Consider the following 25,356-nt stretch of genomic DNA (forward strand, 5'->3'; position numbering starts at 1 on the left):
GTTTATGCTGAGGGGCAGAGGAGAGAAGGCACCTGCTGGCTCCTTTGACCCTGCTGAGGGGGCAGGGGCCTATGCTTGCTTCTCTCTGGGAAGCACTTTCAGAGGAGGAATAAGTTCCCCTCACATGTTACAGGGATTTTTCAGATCACTGATTTCATACTGTCTCTGGGTCACTTGCCTGCCTGGAGCAGCACTGAACACTTTGGGCACTACACTTTTCAGGCCTGTTGACATTCAAAGGTCTAAACTTCAGGTACCTGGTGTGTCGAGAACCTGTGTCAGTCCTCTAGGAAAAGGTCTTGCTGTGTTGGGACTGATACTGATATAGGTTTGACTGAGAAGGGCTGCCACACCAGAGCACAGGAGCATGGGATTGGGAATAAGCAAGGTAAAAAGCCAGTGTCCCAGTTAGCAGTTCTTAGATGAGGGACAGGGAAGGAAAATGGTGCTTGTCAGTTCTATTGCCCCCAGAGAGACAATGGTACCTCTCACAGATATATTCCAAAAAGAATTAACAGTCTCTCCCTGTACCCCTTAAGCAATCATCAGATTGTACAGTCTGTCCCAGGGTTGTTTGCCTGCCTCTGCTCCAGGAGTAAATCAGCATCCTTTAGCAGCAGAAACCTTTAGCAGGTTTCTATCACAGGCAAGCCCTGGGACTTCCTAAACTCCAGTCTTTGAGTCCCACTGGTTGAAAACATTCACAAAATTCAGTCCCACTTGTTCTCTCAGAAGTGGCTTTGGGGAAGTGTTCTTGTGCATATCTCTGTGCATTCCACTCTTTCAGCTTTCTCCATGACCAAGGCTCCTTCCCCTCCACAGCACCTGCCATTTTTTTCCCCCAAATCTTGTCTTGGCACTTCCTACCTTCCTCAAAATGGCCTCTTCCCTCCCTCTAGTTGTGTAGTTTATTCTACCAGTTGTCAGATTGAAGTCTTGAGTATTCAGGTGATTTGATAGTTATCTAGCTGTGTTTCAGGGAGGAGGCAAGCCTGGGGTTCTCATACTCTGCCACTATCAAAAGCTGCCCTTCAAGAAACAAGAAAGACCTTAAACAACCTAACTTTATATCTCAAGAAACTAGAGAAAGGAAAAATGAAGCCCAAAATTAGTGGAAGAAAGGAAATAAATATCAGAGCAGAAATAAATGAAATAGAAACCAAAAACACAATCAAAATGATTAATGAAACGAAAAGCTGGTTTTTTTTAAAAAGATACACAAAATAGACAAAACTTTAGCCAGATTCACCAAGAAAAGACTGAAAATCACAAGTGAAAGAAGAGACATTACAACTGATACCACAGAAACACAAAGGATCATAAAAGACTGTTAAATGCCAAAAATTGGAAAGTCTCAAAATAAACTCCCAGAAAAATACAACCTACCAAGACAATCATGAAGAAATAGAAAATCTGAACAGACTAATTACTGGCAAGGAGATTAAGTCATTAATTAAAAACCTTCCAATAAACAAAAGTCTATGGCCCCATGACTTCACTTTTGATTTCTACCGAACATCTAAAGAATTAATACCAATGTTTCTCAAATTCTTCCAAACCATCAAAGAGTGAGGATAACTTCCATTCTCATTTTTCAAGACACTACCAGAAAAGAAAATCACAATATTTCTGATGAACATTGATGTAAAAATCCTCAAAAAAATATCAGCAAACCAAATTCAACAATATATTTAAAGGATCTTATGATAAAGTGGTATTTATTCCAGGGATGAAAGGATGGTCTAAAATCTGCAAATCAATGTGATCCATCATATTAATAAAATGAAGAATAAAAATCACGTGAACATCTCAATAGATGAAGAAAAGGCATTTGACAAAACTTAGTATCTACTCATAACAAAAATTATAGCCAAGTGGGAAGAGAGGGAACGTGCCTTTCATAATAAAGACCATATATGACAGGGCCATGGATAACAACTCATTCAGTGGCAAAAAGCCAAAAACTTTCACTCCAAGCTCAGAAGACAGGAATGCACACTCTCAACAATTTTATTCAACATAGTACTAAAGTACAAGCTACGGCAAGGAAAACAAATAAAAGGCATCCAAATCAGAACAGAAAAAGTAAAACTGTCTATTTGCAGAATACATATATAGAAAACCATAAGCTCCAACAAAGAATTATTAAAACTAATAAATTCAGCAAAGTTGCCCAATAGAAAATCAATATACAAAACTCTGTTGCATTTCTATACACTAACAATTAACTATTAGAAAGAGAAATTAGGAAAATCCCATTTACAATTGTATCAAAAACAATAAAATACTTAGGAATAAATTTAACCAAGGTGATAAAAGAACTGTGCACTGAAAACTATAGGACATTAAGAAATTAAAGAAGACACAAATAAATGGAAAGATATTTCATGTTCATGGGTTGGAAGAATTAATATCATTAAAACGTCCATATAGCCCAAAGCAATTTATAGATTCAATGCAATCCCTGTTAAAATTCCAACAACATTCTTCACCAAAATGAAATGAATAATCTGCATGGAACCACAAACCACTCCAAATAACCAAAGCAATCTTAAGAAAGAAGAACAAAGAGACATCACACTTTCTGATTTTAAACTATATTACAAAGCTATAGCAATCAAAACAGTATGGTATCGACACAAAAATGATTCATAAATCAATGAAACGAAATGGAGAGCCCAGAAACAAATACAAATACACACGCGCGCACACACACACACACACACACACACATAATTAATTGAAATATATATATATTGAAAATTGTAATAATTAATTAATTAATTTACAACAAAGGAGCCAAGAATGTACAATAGGGAAAGGATCCGCTCTTCAATAAATGGTGCAAGGAAAACTATACAGCCACATACAAAAGAACAAAACGAACCACTATCTTATTCCATATACAAAAATCAACTCAAAATGGATTAAAGACTTGAACATAAGACTTAACAATAAAACTCCTAGAAGAAAACACAAGTGGTGAGCTCCTTGGCAATGGTTTTGGTAGTAATTTTTTTGGATTTGAAACCAAAGGCAAAAGCAATAAAAGCAAAATATGCATAAATAAGCAAAATATGCATAAATAAGCAAAAATATGATTTAGTGGGACTACATCAAACTAAAAAGTTTCTATATAGAAAGGAAACCATTGACAAAATGAAAAGGTAATCTACTGAATGGGAGAAAATATTTGCAAATAATATATCTGATAAGAGGTTAATGTCAAAAAAATATAAAGGATTCATACAATTCAAAAAATATAAAGGATTCATACAATACAATACAGGCAGATGGGGGTGCTTGGCTGGCTCAGGCAGCACAGTATGCAACTCTTGACCCTAGGGCTTGTGAGTTCAAGCCCCATGTTGGACATAGAGCCTACTTAAAAAAAAAAAAAAAAAGATGGGCAGAGGAACTGAATAGACACTTTTTCAAAGACAACATAAAATGGTGAACAGGTACATGAAAAGGTGTTCAACATCACTAATAATCACAGAAATGCAAATCAGAACCTCAATGAGCTATCACTCATACCTATTACAGTGGGTATCATCAAAAAGAAATTACAAATGTTAAGGAAGGTATGAAGAAAAGGGAGCCCTTATGTACTGTTGGTAGGAATGTAAAATTGGTACAGCCACTATGAAAAACAGTATAGAGGTGTGTAGCCACATTTCTGAAGACTCAGCTACGTGTAGGTGATGACCCAGCGAGACCAAAGGAATGACCCAAAGACAGTGCTTGAGACCTAAGTTTATGCGGAAAACTTAAAGTTACGTGGAGTCCAGGAGTGGCCAACTGAACAAAGCATCTGCTGCTGGAAACTAAATGCAGCAAACTTTTATAATGTAGCAATTATCCTAGCAGTTCTCTGTAGCCTTGCTCCTCCTTGCATGGCAAATATTCCAAGAAGATAAAAGCCCACCAGCTGGACATGCTTTATTACCAAGGAGAAACTCCAGTTTTGCCAGCCCTGGCACCCTTAACCTGGAATGCTGAACAACACATTTTCTACCTATCTTGCTTGTGGAAAGTAACAGAAAGGATGCACAAGATCTATACATTCTCAGGATAATGATTAACAGAGGCATTCAGGGTGTGCTTCTACAAACCAGCCATCTGGCTCTTAACATACAGAAGGTTACTCAAAAATTAAAAATAGAACTACCATGTAATCTAGCGATTTCACTTCTGGGTATATATTCAAAAGAAATGAACAGTATATTGAAGGACTGTCTGCACTCCTATGTTCATTTCAGCATTATTCACAATAACAAAGATAGAGAAACAACCTAAGTGTCTGTTAGTGAATGAATGGCTAAAGAAGATGTGGTGTGTGTATGTGTGTGTATATGTACACACAATGGAATATTATTCAGCTATGAGAAAGATGGAAATCCTGCCATTTGCAACAACGTGGATAGACCTTGAGAGCCTTATGTGACGTGAAATAGGCTGACAAAGATAAATACTGCATGGCTTCACTTATATGTTGAATCTTTTAAAACAAAAGTTATAGTCAGGGGCGCCTGGGTGGCTCAGTGGGTTAAGCCGCTGCCTTCAGCTCAGGTCATGATCTCAGGGTCCTGGGATCGAGTCCCGCATCGGGCTCTCTGCTCAGCAAGAAGCCTGCTTGCTTCCCTCTCTCGCTCTGCCTGACTCTCCGTCTACTTGTGATCTCTGTCTGTCAAATAAATAAATAAAATCTTTAAAAAAAAAAAAAAAGTTATAGTCATACAAACAGAGTAGAAAAGTGGTAGCCAGGAGCTAAGGAGTAGGGCAAATAGGGAAAGGTTTGTAAAAGGGTACAAACTTTTAGCTGTAAGATGAATAAGTTCTGAGAATCTAATGTAAAACATGATGACTATCATTGACAATACTGTAATGTGTAATTGGAATTTGCTAAGAGAGAGCTTTAATGTTTTCACCAAAAAATAAATACGTGAAATAGGCATGTTAATTAACTAGATGGTGGGAATCCTTTCCCAATCTACATCAAATCATCATGATATACACCTTAAGTATATTACAATTTTATGTCAGTTTTACCTCATTGAAGCTGAAATTTTAAGAATAGTTATTGCAAGTTAAAACATTCTATTCGTCACTGGCAAAGCCTTAGGCAATGTTTTCAGTAAGAGATTATTTTCTCTAAAGCTGTAAAGTTGGTCCCAAATAGTTTTCAATATCCACTTAAATGAACAAATTATAAGTTAAACTTGAACACATAGCTAATTATGGAGAAATGAAGAGACAGAAGCTCTTTGAAATTTTGGATTTCAGAAACTAAACATTAAACACAAGGTATATAAACCTGTGCTCATTTAAAGCAATTTTAGCTTTGACAACAAAATCAAATGAAAATTTTGCTATAGAAGTATCAAATTAAAACTGGAGATAAAAATTAAGTTTATCAAGGAGAAGTCTGTGATTCAGTCCATTTGGGTCTCCGCTTAAAATTCTTCAAAAAAAAAAAATCCTAAAAACAAGAGCTTAAAATCCTCAAAATGTCAGGAAAAAGGTAGAGAATGAGAATAGTCAAAAAGCACTAAAATAAAAAATTAATTTGTAATTACATAAAGCTCAGTTTTGGTAATTATGATGGTAGAGATGTCCTGCTATATGAGGCCAGCAATAGGACAGCTTCTGGCATCTAACACCAACATCTTCAATGCTGAGCCACTAACAAACAGTAACTCCAGTGTGGCTGGGCACTGTTTGGGGCTGCAAAGCTTCTGAGTATACCTTATAGGTTCTCCTTGAAGTTTTGAGCCACCTAATATCCTTCATAAATTCTTTTCCTGCTAAAACAAATTAATCAAGAAAACCAACGTTAAGTCAATTAACAAGCGAACTTGTCCCCCAACCAAGACATCATGCCTGATGAAGGGACAACTTTTCCTAACAGATATACCCAGAAGGGGTCTCATTTTTGCAATTTGTACCCAATTTTTCTTTCTTTCTTTCCCCCTCCCCTTAAGTAGGGCATAGAGCCTAATACAGAGCTTGTACTCACAACCCTGAGATCAAGACCTGAGCTGAAACTGAGTTGGAGGCTTAACTGACGGGGCCACCAAAGTTGCCATTTTTTAATTCATTCTAAGTCTTTGATAGTGCCAGCTGTCACTCTCCGTGTTGTTCTTATTTATAAGACTACATTTGATAGTGCAGAAGGGGTAGAGATCTTGACTTCAGCTTCCCCATGACTAACTCATTAAGGGATATTTCTGCCTTTCCATCTGGGAAATCTGGGATTTCCAAGATCTGTGTTAATATGGAAGATGACTGGCCCCAAAAGGCCTGGATCTCAATGTGCATTACATAGGCTACTCCTAAACCCTACTAAATACGTCTTCAAATTTGCTACCCCTTACCAAATACTTTAGCTTGTGCTGTAGCCCAGTTTTTGAGCATATAGACACTAAGTGAGAAAATCTGGATCTGAATTCTGCCTCCAAAAATATTATTTATGTAATATTAGACAATTTTCCAAACTCTTTTTTCTGAGCTTCAGTTTCCTCAACTGCAAAATCAGGATAATAAAGCATGTGCTTTGCAGGGCTGTTGTGAAGATTAAATGGGTAATGTGTATAAAGTGCCTGGCATTTAAATATTTAATAAATATGTTAATTCTCTTTTTAAAAAAATAGTAAAACACACTAATGCATATGAATGGTGAAACTTAATTGAATCATCATCTTTACACTCACTGCAAGGAAAACCAGGAAATGAACAATTTTAAGTTTTCAAACTCTACAATATAAAAAGGCTATAATGGAGTAGGTACTTAGTACCATATGGACATTAAACAGGATTCTTCTCCATTTAACTCTATTGTCCTTTGAATGATCAAGGTACATTTTAAAATGTACTCAATATTACAGAACTATGAGATGTTGTTTCATATATTATATAGGAGCATTAACAAAACACCTATTTTTAGTGGTATTATTTTCAAGTTTTTAAGTTATATCAAAACAGAAATAAACTCATAAGCTTTAAATGAATCATACTATTTGTCTTAGACAAAAGCAGTCTGGAACAAGAATAACAGTAATAATTTTTATTCAGAATTTACCATATACCAAGAAGTGTTTTGGCATGTGACATGAATTATCACAAAACCTCCATGAGGTAGATAATATTCCCAGCTTATAGAAAAGGAAACTAAAGTATGAATACTTCAGTAATTTGTACAACTTGTAAATGGTAGAATTGAGATTTGAGCCCAGGCAGTCTGGCTCTAGAATAATATTCTTAATTACCATTCACAACTGCACAGTAAGATGTTTCCATTCTCCGCAAGTAAGTGAAACCATATGATAACTGCCTACTTGTGGAGCATAAGGAATAACACAGAGGACATTGGAAGATGGAGAGGAGAAGTGAGTTGGGGGAAATTGGAGAGGGAGACAAACCATGAGAGACTGAGGACTCTGAGAAACAAACTGAGGGTTTTGGAGGGAAGGAGAGGGTAGGGTCGGGTGATCCTGGTGGTGGGTATTGTGGAGGGCATGTATTGCATGGAGCACTGGGTGTGGTACATAAACAATGAATTTTGGAACACTGAAAAAAAATAAATTTAATTTAAAAAAGATGTTTCTATTCTATATTTTAAACTCCAAGCACTTGAGGTACTTCTAAAACTTATATAAATAGGTGTATATTTAAAGTATGCAAAAGAAAGTTAAATACTATAATCTATTCTGTAATGCTATTAAATGGTATAATACTTAATGTGGATATAGAATAAATCTTAAGCTATGTTAATTAGCCACATATTTAAAATGAATTTTTGTGTAATATAAATCTTATGAACTTTTGGCTAACTACTGAAAATGTAGCTAAATATTAAAATAGCAAGGACTTAGCCATCTTTACATGGTTTTGGTGAAAAAAGAATTCTCATTCTTCATTACTCTACATGTTTGGATTCCTTTATGTGAAGATTTAATTATGATATTTATGCTGCCTTCTTCCTTTTGGCACAGATCATGTAAATGGACACTGCACAAGCCCAACCTCTCAGAGTTGCAGTTCTGGAAAACGTCTGTCCAGTGCTGATGTTTCAAAAGTAAATCGCTGGGGTCCTGGAAGACCACCATTTCGGAAAGCACAATCAGCTGCTTGCATGGAAATTTCTTTACCAGTCACAACAGAAGGTAAGTTAAACATACAAATTTTTGTGTATACAATTAAAATTTTATATGCTATGATAATGGGAACTAGAGGACAAGGGATATATGTCTTGTTACAGTCAATTCTAGGCAATGAGTAACTGAAAGCCTGGTCAAGCTGTGGCCATGACTGCAAATTCATTCTTCACTATACTTCCTTCTTCCTCTCTAAAAGCGGAATGGTTCTTCTCATTGGTAGACACATCCTCTGTACAAGGGGAGTCCTATGCCTTAATCAGTTCTCTACACTCCCAGCAGCAATTGAGTTTCCTTCCATCTCAGTGGTAAGCCGTTTAGTGTCTTTATTAGTATTTATTTAATGTTTTGCAAGCCTCATTTCCTCAACTGTCAAGTGAATGGGACCAAGAAAAAGGCAAAATCTTAAGTTCTAAAGTTTGCAATCTTCATATGTTTTTAAAAGGATTAATTGCATATTTATGCAGTGAGTGTTGGAGTAGGAATTAAAGTGTAAGAGCTAGAAGGTCAGAAATTTTCAGAGGGAGGAAAAAAAAGGAATCATGAAACTTAGTTGCAACAGTATTGCTGACAAAGAACTTTGAGGAAAGACAGGAAAAAATAATCTTAGATTTTCTATGGTAATTCTTTCTATAAAGTAATTCCCCATTTACCACTCTTCAAAAAAAATTTTTAGTAATGATTTTAAAATTTACTATTTTTAAATACTAAATCTAGTTCATAGATGTGCAGATAATGAAGTTATCTCTTTCACAGTTGTATGAGTAACAAACTTAAATGTTAATGAACCATGAATGGAAAAACTTTGAAAGCATATTAGCTAGGAATTTTATAATAGGAGCAAAATGTAAAGTTATAGAAGTAGCAAGCTTAATCACTGGATTGTTGAGAATTTTGAGTTTTAGATATTTCTGCCTCTAACTTGTATTGGATTCTAGGACAATTGCTTAACTCTAGGTCTCTATCACCAAATCTATAAAATTGCATAGATTATATCCAAGCTCCTTCTCATCTCTAAATTCTATTACAAATAATTATTTTTACAAATTTGTTGTATAATAGAAGGGGGCAATTAGGAATACTATATTTTGCTTTTTAGAAAAAGAAAAGTCAAAAGACTTTATATTGAGTCTCTTTTTATAAAAATGAGTCACACTTGCACCTATCAAGAAAGAAAAGAAGTGAATGCAGTAGAAAAAAGAGTATGAGGAACTTGAACTCTGGAGCAATTATAAGTACAAAACTTTCCTAGTAGTATTTAACTGAGGGAGGTACATTTATGCTTATTGGAGTGTGCTCATGTATAAGTGTTGATGAGCAGGAAAACTTGAAACCATCCAGCTTCCTTTAGGTGTCCTGAAGCCCTCTCAAAGATGACCATTAACAATGAGATAGGCCTGCCTACAGCTTCTTTGGTCCCAGGTAAAGTTAGAACTGGATTTGGATTCAAGGTAGGTAGCCTGAAAGTAGTTCAGGAATATAGCATTTGCTCTTTGGCCTTGGTAAACACTCCAATTTTTAGGACTATAGTTACTCCAAATATAGCAAAACCAAAAATTATGTCAGGGAAATGTATTCACCAAGAACACTTGGGACCTTTCAGGTAAGTATCACCATAATGTTGTCAGTAGGTGGGAATTGCCAAGAAATCATTAGGAATATTTTCAATGATTGAGAGATAGAAAGGAAGCATAATTAAAATGGTACCAGAAATTCGTATAACCTTGACTACTCAGACTAAATTTTTTTTTTCAGATTATAAATTTCAACTAATTTGTGAAGTAATATAGGGAGAAAAACATAGTGAACTGGAACTCTGGAGACTCCACTTCTAGTCCCAGCAATTAACAAGGAATCAAATTCTACTTCTCTTTCATAATTTTGGTTTTCATGTACTAAGTCTGACTTTACTTGTTATGGAAATACATTAAGAATTTTTGTTTTTCTGAATTTCTATAGAAAGCCGAGAAAATTCCTATAATCGTTCTAGAAGCTCTAGCATCTCCAGTATTGACAAAGATTCGAAAGAAGCAATTACAGCACTATACTTCATGGAGTCCTTTGCTCGGAAAAATGACCCTACGGTCTCCCCTTGTTTGTTTGTTGGAACTAGTCTGGGAATGGTGTTAATCATCTCCCTGAACCTTCCTTCAGCAGATGAACAAAGATTTACAGAGCCAGTCATGGTATTCCCAAGTGGTAAGAGTTTTTATTTATTCCTTAAATGCTACTTTTTAACATTTAGATATAAAATAATGTAGGACATTAATTTGTATTGCTCGATTTGGAATAAAGTTTATAAGTATTCTCTGTACTGGAAACTATTGAAAATTTCATAAATCATACTATCCCAACATTTGTCATACGGCAAATTACCATTCCTTAGAATAAAATAATACAATTAATTCTATGGTAGGAAACTGTGGAACTGCCCACCTAAACAATGCCTTGGGAGAAAGGTTTCTGAAAAGCACTACAGCAAACCATAATGCAAAATTTAAAGTATTTAATGAATTGAAGCATTTCTCCAAAGTTCCATGCCAGATCAGATCCTATGAGTATTTTTTATCATCCCTGAAGAACTCAGAATGATTAATCTAGGAGCAGTCCGACTTGACATGGCTTTCTAAAATCCTTGGTAACCTTCCCATCTTGTTTCAAAGGCATGGCACATAATTTATTTCCTTTTTATTCTAGTGCCTAAAGAATTTAATATGTTAGGAGTACTTTGCTAAAGCATGTGTTGTATTCTCTCGAATTATCTTTCTTTCCTTCCAAAGAAGAGAAGAGTATGATTCCTTATGCAATTCCTTTGAATACTTTAAAATTTGTTCTCAGTAACTCTTCCTTTGTATTTCCTATGTATGATGTTTTCAGATAGTTTTTAATTAGAAAAATAAAGAATTTTATTGATATATAGGATAAGGAATTTTTTTTTTGGATTAGGAATTTTATTTTAAAAGTACACACACACACACACACACACACACACACATAGAATACTAAGTTAGAGGGGTTCCTGGGTGGTTCAGTGGGTTAAAACCTCTGCCTTCGGCTCAGGTTATGATCTCAGGGTCCTGGGATTGAGCCTCTCATCGGGCTCTCTGCTCAGTGGGGAGCCTGCTTCCCCCTCTCTCTCTCTGCCTGCCTCTCTGTCTTGTGATCTGCTTGTGATCTCTGTCCGTCAAATAAATAAATAAATTTTTTTTAAAAAAGAATACTAGGTTAGAGTAATATTTTGTTAACTGGTGTGCTAAATTCCTGTAGATTTTTACTTATAGGTGGAATAGTCAGCTCTCTACGAGTGTGTGTGTGTGTGTGTGTGTGTGTGTGTGTTGAACAATTGAATTGATCTTCTCATACTATGGATACTAGAGGGCCAAGATTAAGGTGTCAGTGATTCTAGTTTCTTCTGAAGCCTCTGTCCTTGGCTTATAGATAGCCACCCCTTACCATGTCTTCCCATGGCTGTCCTTCTGTGTGCATGTACCCCTGGCATCACCCTGTGTACCCTAATCTCTTCTTAGACACCAGTCAGTTTGAATTAAGGCCCACTCTAACAACCTCCTTTTAACTTAATAATCTCTTTAAAGGCTCTACCTTAAATTAATCACCTTCTGAGGCACTAGGGTTTAGGACTTCAACATATGAATTTGATGGGACACAATTCAGCCCACAAAATGCACTGTATTTTAAAAGTTAATCTGTTAGGGTCACTTTAATTATAAACATACTTCATGATGAGAAAATATTTTATTACATTCCAAATTTTAAAGAAATATGCAATTCTTTCTATTTCTTTATTTCTAAAGAAATAAACAATTCTCTTACAGTGGTTGAGTTAGAGCCAGATCAGTAAAGTCATAGTGAATTATAAAACATTAACTATTTAACCAATAAATTGTTATCCATATTGGATACCTAATATGTGCCAAGCATTCCTTACAAGTTTAAAGGTGAAAATCTAACTCTTGTGTGAACAAGTTTACAAGCATTAAGTGGAAGACAAATTTCTAAGAGATATTCTAACAAATTTCACAAGCCTAGAAATATACACATCTGGAACTAATTTAACGGATCTCTCAATATTACAGGAAAGTCCTTTACCATTCTTAACAAACAGACATAGACTAAAAATGATGGCAAAATACAAAATAAGTAGAGATTTAACTTAATAATGTGGTATCTGGTTAGTAAATATTTGCAAAGCTTTTCCTTAACTATTTAAAGATAAATAATGGGAACCTGACTTCTCCAATTTTCCGTCATTATTCTCCAGTTCTTTCAAGACTTTAGTTAATATGTCAGTTCACCAACTGTAACACATATAACACAAATACAAACAAAGGACAAAGGGAGCATATGAGAACTCTCTGTACTCAATTTTCTGTAACCCTAAAACTGTTCTTTAAAAATGTATTTTTTAAGCGATACATAAAAGAGTTAACTGTGAAGCTAGGTTCAGACGTGTTTCATAAATAACCATGGAAAAGAGAGAAAGCCTAACTGGAAGACTGTAAGAGACTACTATGAACAATAATATGCATATAAAGTAAACAACCTAAAAGAAACAAAAAAATTCCTAGAAACATAAAACCTACCAAGACTGAATCATGAAGAGATAAAATGTCTGAACAGATCTATAACTAACAAGGAGATTGAATCAGCAATCAAAAGCCTCTCAACAAAGAAAAGCCCACTTCTCCTTTTTAAGGAATCTTTTCACCTTTATTTACTGTGGTTGTCTTGACAACAAATTCAAGGATATGAAAATTTGAAGTGAACTAAATCATTGAATTTTAGAATCGAAAACACCTAAAGATTATCCATTCTGTGTAGTTATCCCTTTAGTCTGTATCAGAGTTACTTGGAGGGTATGTTACAACACAGATTATTGGTCCCCACCTCCAGAGTTTCCAATTCGGTAGGTCTAGGATGGAGTCTGAGATTTTGCATTTTTAACAAGCTCCCAGGTGATTCTACAAATGCAACTTTACATGCTGGGATGGAAAAAGCTATGATTCTTGCCTCATGTGGGAAAAACCCAGTGCTTCCTCCTTCTGTGCTTGTCCTATGTACCTCTTTTACTTTCACACTTCTTCCACACTCGGAACACTTCCGACACCAAACGCGTGGAGGTTTTTCCTCATAGCAAGCAATTCTTTGCAACACCAGCAGAATGTCCCACAATTTAACTCGACTCTGATACTATCTGCAAGTAACTATCACATCCCACAGGTTAAGGGCTCAGTTCCACAAAACTGCCCTCTCTCCTTCCTTTAGCCACCAGTCACAAGTCTAGTTTGTCACCTGTGCTTATGACCCATTGGCTATAAATCTGGGGTTCCCACCACCCCCTCCTTGGGTTCAAATAATTTGCTAGAGTAGCACACGGAGCTCAGGAAAACTGTTTACTTACCTTTTACTTGTTTATTATTAAAAGATACTGATGAACATCCAGATGGAAGAGATGAGTAGGGAAAAGAAGCCAGAGCTTCCATGTCTTCTCCAAGAGAAACCCTCTCCCTGCACCTCCACCTATTCACCAACCCAGAAGCTCTCAATACCTCTTCCTTGAGTTCTTACGGAGGCTTTATTAATTACATAGGCATGATTGACTAAATCATTGACCACTGGTGATTGGATTCAATCTCAAGGCTCCTCCTCTTCCTTCCCTGGAGTGGGGAAGGGGTGGGACTAAAAGCACCAACCCTCTAATCACATTGTTGGTTCCTCTGGTAACCAGCCCCATCCTTGGGTGAGGTCTAAAAGTCACCTCAATAATAAAAGACACTTGTGTTGCCCTCACACTTAGAAATTCCAAGGGTTTTAGGAGCTCTGTATCAGAAACAGAATAAAGACCAAATATACGTTTATTATAAATCACAGTATTACACATGCATATTCAGCTTAATCACAATTCTGGTTAAATTTAATTCTACCGGGGCACCTGGGTGGCTCAGCGGGTTAAAACCTCTGCCTTCAGCTCTGGTCACGATCCCGGGTTCCTGGGATCGAGCCCCGCATCGGGCTCTCTGCCGGGCAGGGAGCCTGCTTCCTCCTCTCTCTACCTGCTTCTCGGCCTACTTGTGATCTCTGTCTGTCAAATAAATAAATAAAATCTTTAAAAAATTTTTTTTAATTCTACCTATTTCTTTTCTATACTTGTGTAGCTGAACATGCCTAGAGAAAAATATATAAACACAATAAATAGTCTCATTTTGAAATAAATCATTAATAACTTCAACTAGGCTTTTACGCTCCTGGATAATTATATTTACTGTATTTCCCTAGTCCTCTCTCCCATGCTCTTGAACAATTCTATTTCTCCACTCTCCTCAAACCACCAGTATCTCCTTTGCTGTTTTCAATGTCAGCTAATGACCACGTGTCCTCTTTCACTGAGGAAATTGAAACAAGCAGATAACAACTTCAACCACCACATCTTCCAACCTGTTTGCTTATATGTCCAGGGTGTCTACATTCTCTCCTGTGTTATGACTAAGCTGTGAAAGCTCCCAACTTCGCCAACTTCTCTACTTGTACATTCAAAAAAGTCAATCCAGCAACTTTTCCTCTGTTTCCTTTATATAATTTTATTATATTTGCATTATTACACCTTATTGTGTAATTATAATGGTAATCAGTACTTATCTTTATGCTAGATCATTATACAAACATGCTGCTCATTGTCCCATTAAAAGAGAAAAACTTGGAGTGCCTGGCTGGCTCAGTTGGTATAGCATGTGACTCTTGCTCTCAGAGTTGTGAGTTCAAGGCCCACACTGGGTATAGAGGTTACTTAAAAGAAAATTAAAAATCTTATATATATAAATAAGAGAAACTCTCTTGAATCTATCCTCCAAAATGCTCCTTTTCATTTTTTTCTTTAATGCAAAATTCCTTGAAATATTTGTGTTGTATTCACTATTTCCAATTTTCTTCTCCAATTCTCTCCTCTCCATTCTAATCAAGCTTTCTCCCATACCCATCAATATAACCTCTATCTAGGTCACCACTGACCTCATGGCTACATCCAATGGTCAGTTCTCAGTGCACATCTTACTTGACATGTCAGCAACATATTGCACAGTTTACCATTATCCCTACATTAAAAACACTTCACTTGGATTCCAGAACACTTTATTTACCTACTTTTCTTCCTAACTTTCTAGCCATTCCTTATCAGTCCACTTTTATCAGTCCTTCTCATTTCACTGGACTTAAAACATCAGAATGCCCAAAGACTGACTTGAACCTTTTCTGTTTTCTATTTATATTCAAGGCTAAAATGAAATCTACCATCCTCATGACTTCAGTGCCAATGATAATCTGATGGGTCATATATTTGTATTTATTGTCTGCAACCATCTCCAAATTTCTGACATAGATATCCAGCTACTTAATATCCACTTGAATGTCTAATAAGCATTTCAAACTTACCATGTCCAAAACTGAGTTCCTGGTATTCTTTTCCTTTCTCCCATATTCTTTCCCACATCTGTTAACAGCAATCTGATCCTTCCAGTTTCTCAGGTCAGAAACATTAGAATCATCCTGGACCACTCTGTTTCTTTCAGACTCTAAATCCAGTTTATTAGCAAATTCTGTTGGCTTGACCTTTACAGTATCCTTAGATTCTGATCATTGCTCACCATCTCTGCTGTTAACACCTGATTGGAGGAAACCTCTAACCATTTCTTGCCTATTAACTGTTCTCCCTTTGTTCAAACTTGATTCCCTCTAGAATATGCCTAGCAGGAATAGTGATCCTGTTAAATGAAAATTTGATTACAACACTCTATTCTCAAACTCTTCCTCATACCAAGTAAAAGTCTAATGCTTTTGGGGGTGCCTGGGTGGCTCAGTGGGTTAAAAGCCTCTGCCTTTGGCTCAGGTCATGATCTCAGAGTCCTGGGATTGAGCCCCGCATCGGGCTCTCTGCTCAGCGGAGAGCCTGCTTCCCCCCCCCACCCGCCTCTGCCTGCCTCTCTGCCTAATTGTGATCTCTCTCTGTCAAATAAATAAATAAAATCTTAAAAAAAAAAAGTAGAATGTTTTTGGCATTATCCTTTTTTCCCATGGAACACTGGGACAACTGTTCTTGTAGTCCTTGACCCTCATACTGAAACGCCTAAACCCTGCTCTCCTATCTTCTTCAGTAACCCTTGTAGAACATTAACAGGCTTCTTAGTTGTTGTTGTTTTTTTTTAATGAACATTTTGTAGTTTTTTTTTTACTTAATTTCTTTTTAGTGTAACAGAATTCATTGTTTATGCACCACACCCAGTGCTCCATGAAATACGTGCCCTCCATAATACCCACCACCAGGCTCACCCAACCTTCCATCCCCCACCCCTTCAAAACCCTCAGATAGTTTTTCAGAGTCCATAGTCTCTCATGGTTCATCTCCCCCTCCAATTTCCCCCAACTCCCTTCTCCTCTCCATCTCCCCATGTCCTCCGTGTTATTTGTTATGCTCCACAAATAAGTGAAACCATATGATAATTGACTCTCTCTGCTTGACTTATTTCACTCAGCATAATCTCTTCCAGTCCCATCCATACTGATACAAAAGTTGGGTATTCATCCTTTCTGATGGAGGCATAATACTCCATAGTGTATATGGACCACGTCTTCCTTATCCATTCGTCCGTTGAAGGGCATATTGGTTCTTCCCACAGTTTGGTGACCGTGGCCATTGCTGCTATGAACATTGGGGTACTAATAGCCCTTCTTTTCACTACATCTGAAACTTTGGGGTAAATACCCAGTAGTGCGTTTGCAGGGTCATAGGGAATCTCTATTTTTAATTTCTTAAAGAATCTCTGCACTGTTTTCCGAAGTGGCTGCACCAACTTGCATTCCCACCAACAGTGTAAGAGGGTTCCCCTTTCTCCACATCCTCTCCAACACATGTTGTTTCCTGTCTTGCTAATTTTGGCCATTCTAACTGGTGTAAGGTGGTACATCACTGCAGTTTTAATTTGAATCTCCCTGATGGCTACTGATGTTGAACATTTTTTCTGTGTTTGTAAGTCATTTTTATGTCTTCTTTGGAGAAGAGTCTGTTCATGACTTCTGCCCATTTTTTGACTGGATTACTTGTTTTTTGAGTGTCGAGTTTGAGAAGTTATTTATAGATCTTGGATACCAGCCCCTTATCTGAAGTGTCATTTGCAAATATATTCTCCCATTCCATGGGCTGCCTCTTAGTTTGACTGTTTGCTTTGCTGTGCAGAAGCTTTTGATCTTGATGAAGTCCCAAAAGTTCATTTTCACTTTTGTTTCCTTTGCCTTTGGAGACATGTCTATACTGCCTAGAGCAATCTATACTTTTAATGCCATTCCGATCAAAATTCCACTGGTATTTTTCAAAGAGCTGGAACAAATAATCCTTAAATTTGTATGGAATCAGAAGAGACCCCGAATTGCTAAGGAAATGTTGAAAAAGAAAAACAAAACTGGCGGCATCACATTACCTGATTTCAAGCTTTACTACAAGACTTTTTAGTTTTGAGGTGGATTTTAAAACACAACTGGGATAGTAAATCACCTAAGCATGTTATTTTAAAATTTTATCAATTTTAAGTACTTCAAATTATAGAGTACTTTCTAAATGGACTATATTTTTATTTATCATCCTTCCTTTTTCAAGTGTCTGTTTTATGTACACTCTTGAGGCATATCACCCTGGGTTAATCCCCTTACTCTCTCTGCATGATGTCAGAGGACAAAGGAAGGAAAAGTCTGCTGGGGCATTGCTTAAGGGAGAGTCTGGTGATGTCCAAAGGTCAATCTATGTCAAGTTATCTCCTAAGCTGTACAGTATTCTGTCCTCTGGGACTGGTAAAAAGACCCATAGGTAAAAATTGGTCATGGATACTCAAATTTGGAGAATCGAGGTAAGTAAACTTCTTTTCCATATAAACATATATAACCCTGCCTAAGAGCCAAAGGACTTTTTAATATAATCAAAATTGCTAGCCTGAATTTTATATGTTAACATTTCATGAAGTGTTCAATTTCAAAAGAAGAAAAAAAACATTTTCTACTAAATGAGCCTAAGAAATAAGGAAATGGACATTGAGAAAGGTATGTGCTATGGTGAGTGCTGTGAAATGTGTAAGCCTGAGGATTCACAGACCTGTGCCCCTGGGGCAAATAATAAATTATATGTTAACAAAAATAATTTTAAAAATAAGGAAATGGAATTAGATGGTATGATTTTTTTCAGTTGAACTTCTTTCAATAACTGAAAATTAAGAATTTTCTAAAATTTGCTTTTTAAAAAAAGATGTTAAGGGGGACTATATAGTATGGTAAAAGGATACTGGATTAGAAATTAGGAAACCTGAGTTCTAGTTCAGGCTCAGCCACTAATTTGCCATGTGACATGCCCCAAGTCTCATCACTTTTCTGGGTCTCCATTTTCTCATTAATAAAATGAAAAGATTTGATATGTTGATGTCTTAGGCTCCTCTGCGACCTAACATTCTACGATGCCAAGTTATTGCAAATGATGAACTCATAAATCTACTGGTTTATTTATATTACTGCAATATTATGACACTATAGATATAAATTATCATTATAAAACATTTACTGCCCATAAATGAATAATAACCATTTTAGAAAGAATTTCACATTGGTTGTTTTTTTTTTTTTTTAACTTCACATTGTTTTTATAGGTACCTTCCTCTCACTGAAAGGAGCTGTGCTAACATTCTCCTGTATGGACCGAAATGGTGGATTAATGCAGCCTCCATATGAAGTTTGGAGGGATCCAAACAACGTAGACGAAAATGAAAAATCTTGGAGAAGGAAACTGGTCATGAACTGTCCCTCTCCATCCCAAGAAATAGGAGATCATCAGTATACAATAATCTGCTCAGAGAAACAAGCCAAAGTCTTCTCACTGCCTTCTCAGACTTGTCTTTATGTTCATAACATCACCGAGACATCTTTTATACTGCAAGCAGATGTGGTGGTCATGTGTAACAGTGCCTGCTTGGCATGCTTTTGTGCCAATGGGCATATCATGATAATGAGGTACTTGCCTTCTTTATAAATTATCTGGTAATCACAACAATGTGACCAAGGTACAGTTCTGAAAAGTATGTGTAATGTGCAATCAAGAAGCAACATGAGATTATTGCTTCATTACATTTGTGAATGATTTGTTTGACAATTTAAGGAGACTATGACGTTTTTATTTTTTATTTTTTGCTTTTGCTAAAAATGCTTTGTATTATGAATGAAATATGTATTTTCATTGATTTCAAGGAATCTAAGGAATGAGTAATTTTTCTAGTCATTCGCACATTCATTCACAAGCATTTACTGAATAATGTTATCTCCCAGATATTATGCTAGGCATAAAATATAAAAGTGAATAAACTACAAGGAAAAGAAATGAACTTACTTTTACTGTTTTATAGTCCACATAAGAACTTTACATATAGAGTTAAATTTGGTCCTTATAATTTCTACAGGACATTGGAAAACAAAGTATTATTTGCATTCTCCATTTTACATATGTTAATAAATTAAAGTTCAAATTTGCCTGAGGTTGCAAGTCTAAGAAAGTAAGAATAGCACTGAACAGTATTTTAAAAGTCATCACTGCAACTGAAATATAACATTGTGTAAGTTGAAGGTGTACAACATGATAATTTGATATATGTATATATTGTGAAATTACTACCACAATAACATTAGTTAAAACATCCATCACCTCAGTTACCACTTTTGTGTGTGTGGTGAGAACTTTTAAGATCTACTTTTCTAGCAACTATTTACATACTGTATACAATACAGTATGGTTAACTGTAAGTCATCATGTATATTAGAACACCAGAATTTAAAAATCTTAATATGATATCAGTTGAGAAATTTCATTATACTGTTAGTAAATTAAAATTCATGAGACACAAAATTAATTACATAATGATTTTATAAGTTCAACAAACACTTAATAAACATAATCTATGTAGAAGTCACTATCATTTGTTTTAATAACTCACCTGGTTCCAAAAATCACTGAGATAGTTAAGCATTATACTATGTCTGTGAAGGATACAAAAGCTAGTAAAAACATAATCCTAGTCCTTAAAAATCTTACTATCAAATTGGGGGAGATAAGACAGATACACAAGTAATTATAACACAAAAAATACATATTCCAGCAGAGGAAATATAGGGTAAAATCTTCTAGACACAAACTAAGTCCTCAGAATTCAAAGTCATGAGATAGTATACGTTATTAAAAAGGAGATGTTGGAAAGAAAGTAACCTGAAGAAGTATATCGGGGTAAATTATTCAGGACTTTAGTGGCAGGCTAAAGAGTTTGATATTAATCAGTGAGCAGCTAACCTTTCTAGCTATACATTAGGAAATAATACAGAGAGCTTGAAATGGTCTTCTGAACTGAAGTTTTAGCTATATAGAAAGCAAGGTAGAAACAGATGTGAGGGATAATTGAGGGAAACTTGCTGAATGTAAAACTGATTGTGAAAGGTAATGGAGATTGTTATATCTCAGGATTAGAAGAGAATTTAAAGGTTAAAATTTTAAAATTTTTTTTATGAACTTGAATAACAGTAATGTCATTAGCAGATAGGAAACTCATGAAAATTTGGAAACGCTGATAATGAGAAGTTTGAGAATGAATGCCTTGAATTTGAGGTGTTTTTAAGGCATCCCACAGAAGTTTGGCAAGCAATTTCAGGTCTGGACTCTAGAAAAATATGGAAGATCCAGCTTTGGAAGTCATCCATGTAAATGCATTAGTGGAAGTTATAGGAGTGAATGAGATCATCAAAGAAGTATAAAAAGAAAGGAGAAATAGACTGATCTGGGAACAAAAACTTAAGGATATCTCTACATTCATGTAGTAGAAAAGAGACAAAATCCAGCAGAGGATAATGAGAAGTCATCAGAGATACAGGAAAAAGATGAGAATAACTTCATGAAAGGATAGAAGAGTATCCAAACAAAAGGAAGAAGACCACCAAAACAATGGTCAAGAGGTAGTCAGATATAGCAGAGAGCCAAAGAATTGGGGTAGAAGAAAAAACATTAGGCCAGGCAACTAAAAGGTATTAGTGATCCTTGAGACGGCAAATCTTGGGAGCATGGTAGAGGCAAAAAGTAAATTTTCAATGGAGCTAGAGGCAGTGGTACAGATCAGGAGTTGACAAACTACCACCCACAGACTATATCTATCTTGCCCTTCCCCTAATCTGATACTGTACAGGCTGCAAGGTAAGAATGGATTTTAAATTTTAAAACATTGAAAAAAATCAGATAATGTTTCATAATATGTGAAAAATATATGAAATTCAAATTTCAATGTCCATAAATAAAGGGTTTTTTGGAACCCAGCCACACCCATTTGCTTACCTAATGTCTGGCTGCTTTTGCATAAAAAGGCAGAGTTGAATAGATGTAAGAGAGACCCAGTGACCTGCAAAGCCTACAATATTCACAAGCTGGCACTTTAATAAAAGTTTGCCAACCCCCAGTATAGATTATTGTTTCAGGAAATTTTTTGGTTAAAAAAAGTGATGAGAAGCAAGAAAGTTGTTCAAGAGCAAGACTAGGTTTTCAAGAGTGTTTTTACTGTTTTATTTTCTTTAATAGGGGAGATATGAGTATATTTGTAATCCAAAGAAAAGTAGTTAAAGTTTAAAAAAAAAATAAAAACAATCATTTACTATCTTCTCATTCTCTTAGATATTTCTGGTTCTTTCTCTTCTTATCTGGTTTCTTTTTCTCAAATTGTTTTTTGGTTATTTGTCATGGAAATCATTCCAGTCTTGTTTGAAAATGATGACTTAACTCCTAGAATGCCTTCGTTTCAAGAGGGAAAAAAATGTATATCACACATATCCTCCTGTCCCCTAAGCTCCCATTTAGTCACTCCAAATTTTTATTTTAAATTAAAAGACATTAAACTATTGTCACAGTTGAGATTTTTGGCTTGATAGTGATTACCTTATTTTTGCAAAATTTTAGTGTGTCTCGTTTTCTCAAATGATTTTGGGTATATCTGAAAATTGATTTCCATTTAAATAAATATGTGCTACCACTGACACTTCGAGGAGGGAAATTTTTTGAGAAATGACAAACAATAGTTTAAAAACCAACAGGAGTCATAGCAACAGGAGAGTTATTATTTTCCTAGATCTTCCCAAATCCTATCAGAAATGAACTTTACTGAGTCCATTCTTCTCAAGTCCTACTTTTCTGATAGTTGGCAGGTAGCTAATGATTATCTATATGCTAATGTACCCAGACCTAGAAAATAGTAGAAAGTGATACTAGAGGCTTATCTGTAAATGAATTCTCAGACTGGGCTGTGACAGTCATATTTAGTGAGAATCATTGTTAATTTTGTGAACTATTTCCTTATAAAATGTCCCCTGCACAGAAAAAAAATCTATTTTTCAGCTTTAAAATCACTTAGTTCCATGCCTGCTTAGGCAACACATGTAATAAAATTATTTCGTTCCTAGTCTTTTGCAATTGAATTACTCCCTAAAATAATTATACCATTTTTGTTTTCTTGGCTTACTTTTATTATGCTACATAAATAATGTAGTTTATCAGAAAAGTCTATTGGCATCCTTTCTCCATTGCTACCCATTTATTTGACTAAATCTATCATGGAAGTCTGTTTAACGGGGTTTGTTTTGGACTCATATCTTAGAGACCTTAATTACTTGAAATGCCATAACATATAAATCTTTGAAATCCAGTATGTAATTTACATCTACAGAACACCTCACTTCACACAAAACACATATCAACTGCTCAATAACCATATTTGCCTAATGGCTACCATATTGGATGATTTGGTGCTAGAACCTCATGGAAAGCTTATTCCAATTGCACAGATTTCAGGTCCCATTTTATATTATGAAGTTCAAAGGCTGAACTTGTAATTATAAACTATTTTCATAAGAGAAATCAGCACTTTTTTTCAAGGTACTGGTTTTATTATCTGGGATAATTTAAAATTATTATACACATCAAAATCAGTTGCATGAATTCAAAGTTTGAAATTTAATAACAAGTTTGCAGATTTTTCCCCTTTTGGCATTAGAGGTGTGATCTAAAAGCAGTGAGATTAATTTTCTTTGGTATTTTGCAAAACTGGCTCATGGCAGCATCCAAGGGGACATTCTAATAAGTATTTAAGCAAAATCATGGGCTACAACATTAGGATAAGACTATAGCCATTTGGTAAAACACTTCAGATGAGTGCTATTCCTTTGGCTATGCAAATTCTGATCTATTATCTGTAACTTATTCTCATTCCCATATAACCTCAAGCATGATTATTTCTTAATCATGCCTTCAGCCCAGGTGAAGTGATGGGTAATTTTCACATCCTATGTATAGAGGGAGTAGAGGAATGGGGAGTAAAGCCACTCCCTTGCTGGGCACTGTGAACTGGACCCATTCCACATGTCCATTAGTGCATAACTTCCTCAGACTCAGGAGTTTTGCCTTGAAGGGAGATAGTAGGTCAAGTATGTAGCCAGCCATTTCTAGCTATGGTGTTTTTGCCATAATCGAAGACTATAACCATATTGTAGGAATTTGTGAAATGTTGCAAAATACATCCTGAAATTGCTGGCCACTACAATTAATCCAACCTTCAAGAATATCTGCTAAATATCTGTGTGGATTAAGATAAAGAACTGGGCCCATGATTTTTTTGTGTATATGTGATTTTATATCAGTCTAGTTTGTTTGTTTTTTTGTTTTTTGTTTTTTTACCACTGAGACTTCAAGAGAATAAAAAGAAACAACCATAAAATAGTGGTATAAAAATAATTTTCTATGTAAGAGTCTGCACATTTTACACAGAAATTAAAGCTTCTAACAACTTGAATATGAAATGTGGATTTGCTTTTTTCCATTCAGCCTACCTAGTCTTCGCCCAATGTTGGATGTTAATTATTTGCCACTGACAGACATGAGGATAGCACGGACATTTTGTTTTACCAATGAAGGCCAGGCATTATACCTCGTCTCTCCTACTGAAATTCAGCGTTTAACATACAGCCAAGAGATGTGTGATAATCTACAGGTAGGTCAGGCACATTTATGAAAACATTGGACATGGTTGTAAAAAGAGAATGAGAGAGATATCTAAAAGCTAAAATATTACTGGGCCAGGCAATAAACATGCCTTCCCTAGAATATGTTTTGAATATATGTTCATCATTGTGATCCTGTCAAGTTTAATGTGGGTCTAGAAAAAGTAAGAGAGAAAAAGGGAAAGTGAGAAGGAGAATGTGAAAATCATACACATTAATGGGTGATTTGTTGTTTGTTCATTTTCTTCTTCTTCTTTTTTTTTTTTTTTTTTTTTTGCCTATGGAGAATCCTCTGTAAGATTATAAACTCTCCCTCTCTCAAAAAAAAAAAAAAAAAGATTATAAACTCTTTCCTTCTAAGGTGGGGAATATGCATGTACACACAAAAAATTTGCATACAATTTAGAGAGCTCATGGACTTTAAGAAATTTAAATTTTGATTAAGAGCCATACAGAACAAATACACTTCCTGTAGGTTAGAATTGGGCATTTTTCTTTTATCATAGAAGTAAGCAGAGCCTTGAAACAGAATAAATATAAATGCCTATCTAACCTTGGATAACCAGTTACAAAATTTTAAAAGAGCATCTTAGAGACTTAATTGGTTCAACCCCCTTATTTTACAAAGAAGAAAACTAAAACTCACCCATTTTAATACAGAGGTTGAGACTATAAGCTCCGAACTATTTCAGTTGTATTTTGCCCACTTGTATAACTTTGGGCATTTTACTTAACACCCTGTATGCTCTATCTTGGAGCATCACTGAGAATTAAGTAAAAACGCTGAACATAGTGCCTAGACCATAGTATATTTTAAAAATAAATAATAATTTAATTATTATAGTTATTCAACAAATACTTATTGAGTTGTTAATGTATACCTGGTACTTGGTATATGATAAAATACAGTGATAAAACAAGATATGACTCCCTACCCGTTAATGTGAAGGGAACTAAGTAAACAGACAACTACAGCACTTTGTGGAAGAGACTGCCTATATGTGGCTGTGTCAGCACTAGAGAGACATGGAAGAGGGGCCCCTGGGTTGATGGGACAGCAGGGATGGCTGGTTAGAAAGAGTTGCAA

General features: G+C 35.5%; 1 protein-coding gene across 8 annotated transcripts in view; it reads left to right on the forward strand.

The window, feature by feature from the left end:
* Positions 1-25,356, forward strand: part of STXBP5L (syntaxin binding protein 5 like) — a 411,609-nt gene that overhangs the window by 381,562 nt on the left and 4,691 nt on the right. For all 8 annotated transcript variants that reach the window (XM_032852349.1, XM_032852345.1, XM_032852351.1 and 5 more), the window contains 4 exons: positions 7,995-8,165; positions 10,116-10,355; positions 18,848-19,208; positions 24,094-24,259. In XM_032852349.1, the coding sequence (XP_032708240.1) occupies positions 7,995-8,165; positions 10,116-10,355; positions 18,848-19,208; positions 24,094-24,259 (938 nt within the window). The remainder of the gene's footprint in view (positions 1-7,994; positions 8,166-10,115; positions 10,356-18,847; positions 19,209-24,093; positions 24,260-25,356) is intronic.

Source organism: Lontra canadensis, unplaced genomic scaffold (assembly GCF_010015895.1).
Source record: "Lontra canadensis isolate GAN:19392208 unplaced genomic scaffold, GSC_riverotter_1.0 scaffold6, whole genome shotgun sequence".
Classification (NCBI taxonomy): Eukaryota; Metazoa; Chordata; class Mammalia; order Carnivora; family Mustelidae; genus Lontra; species Lontra canadensis.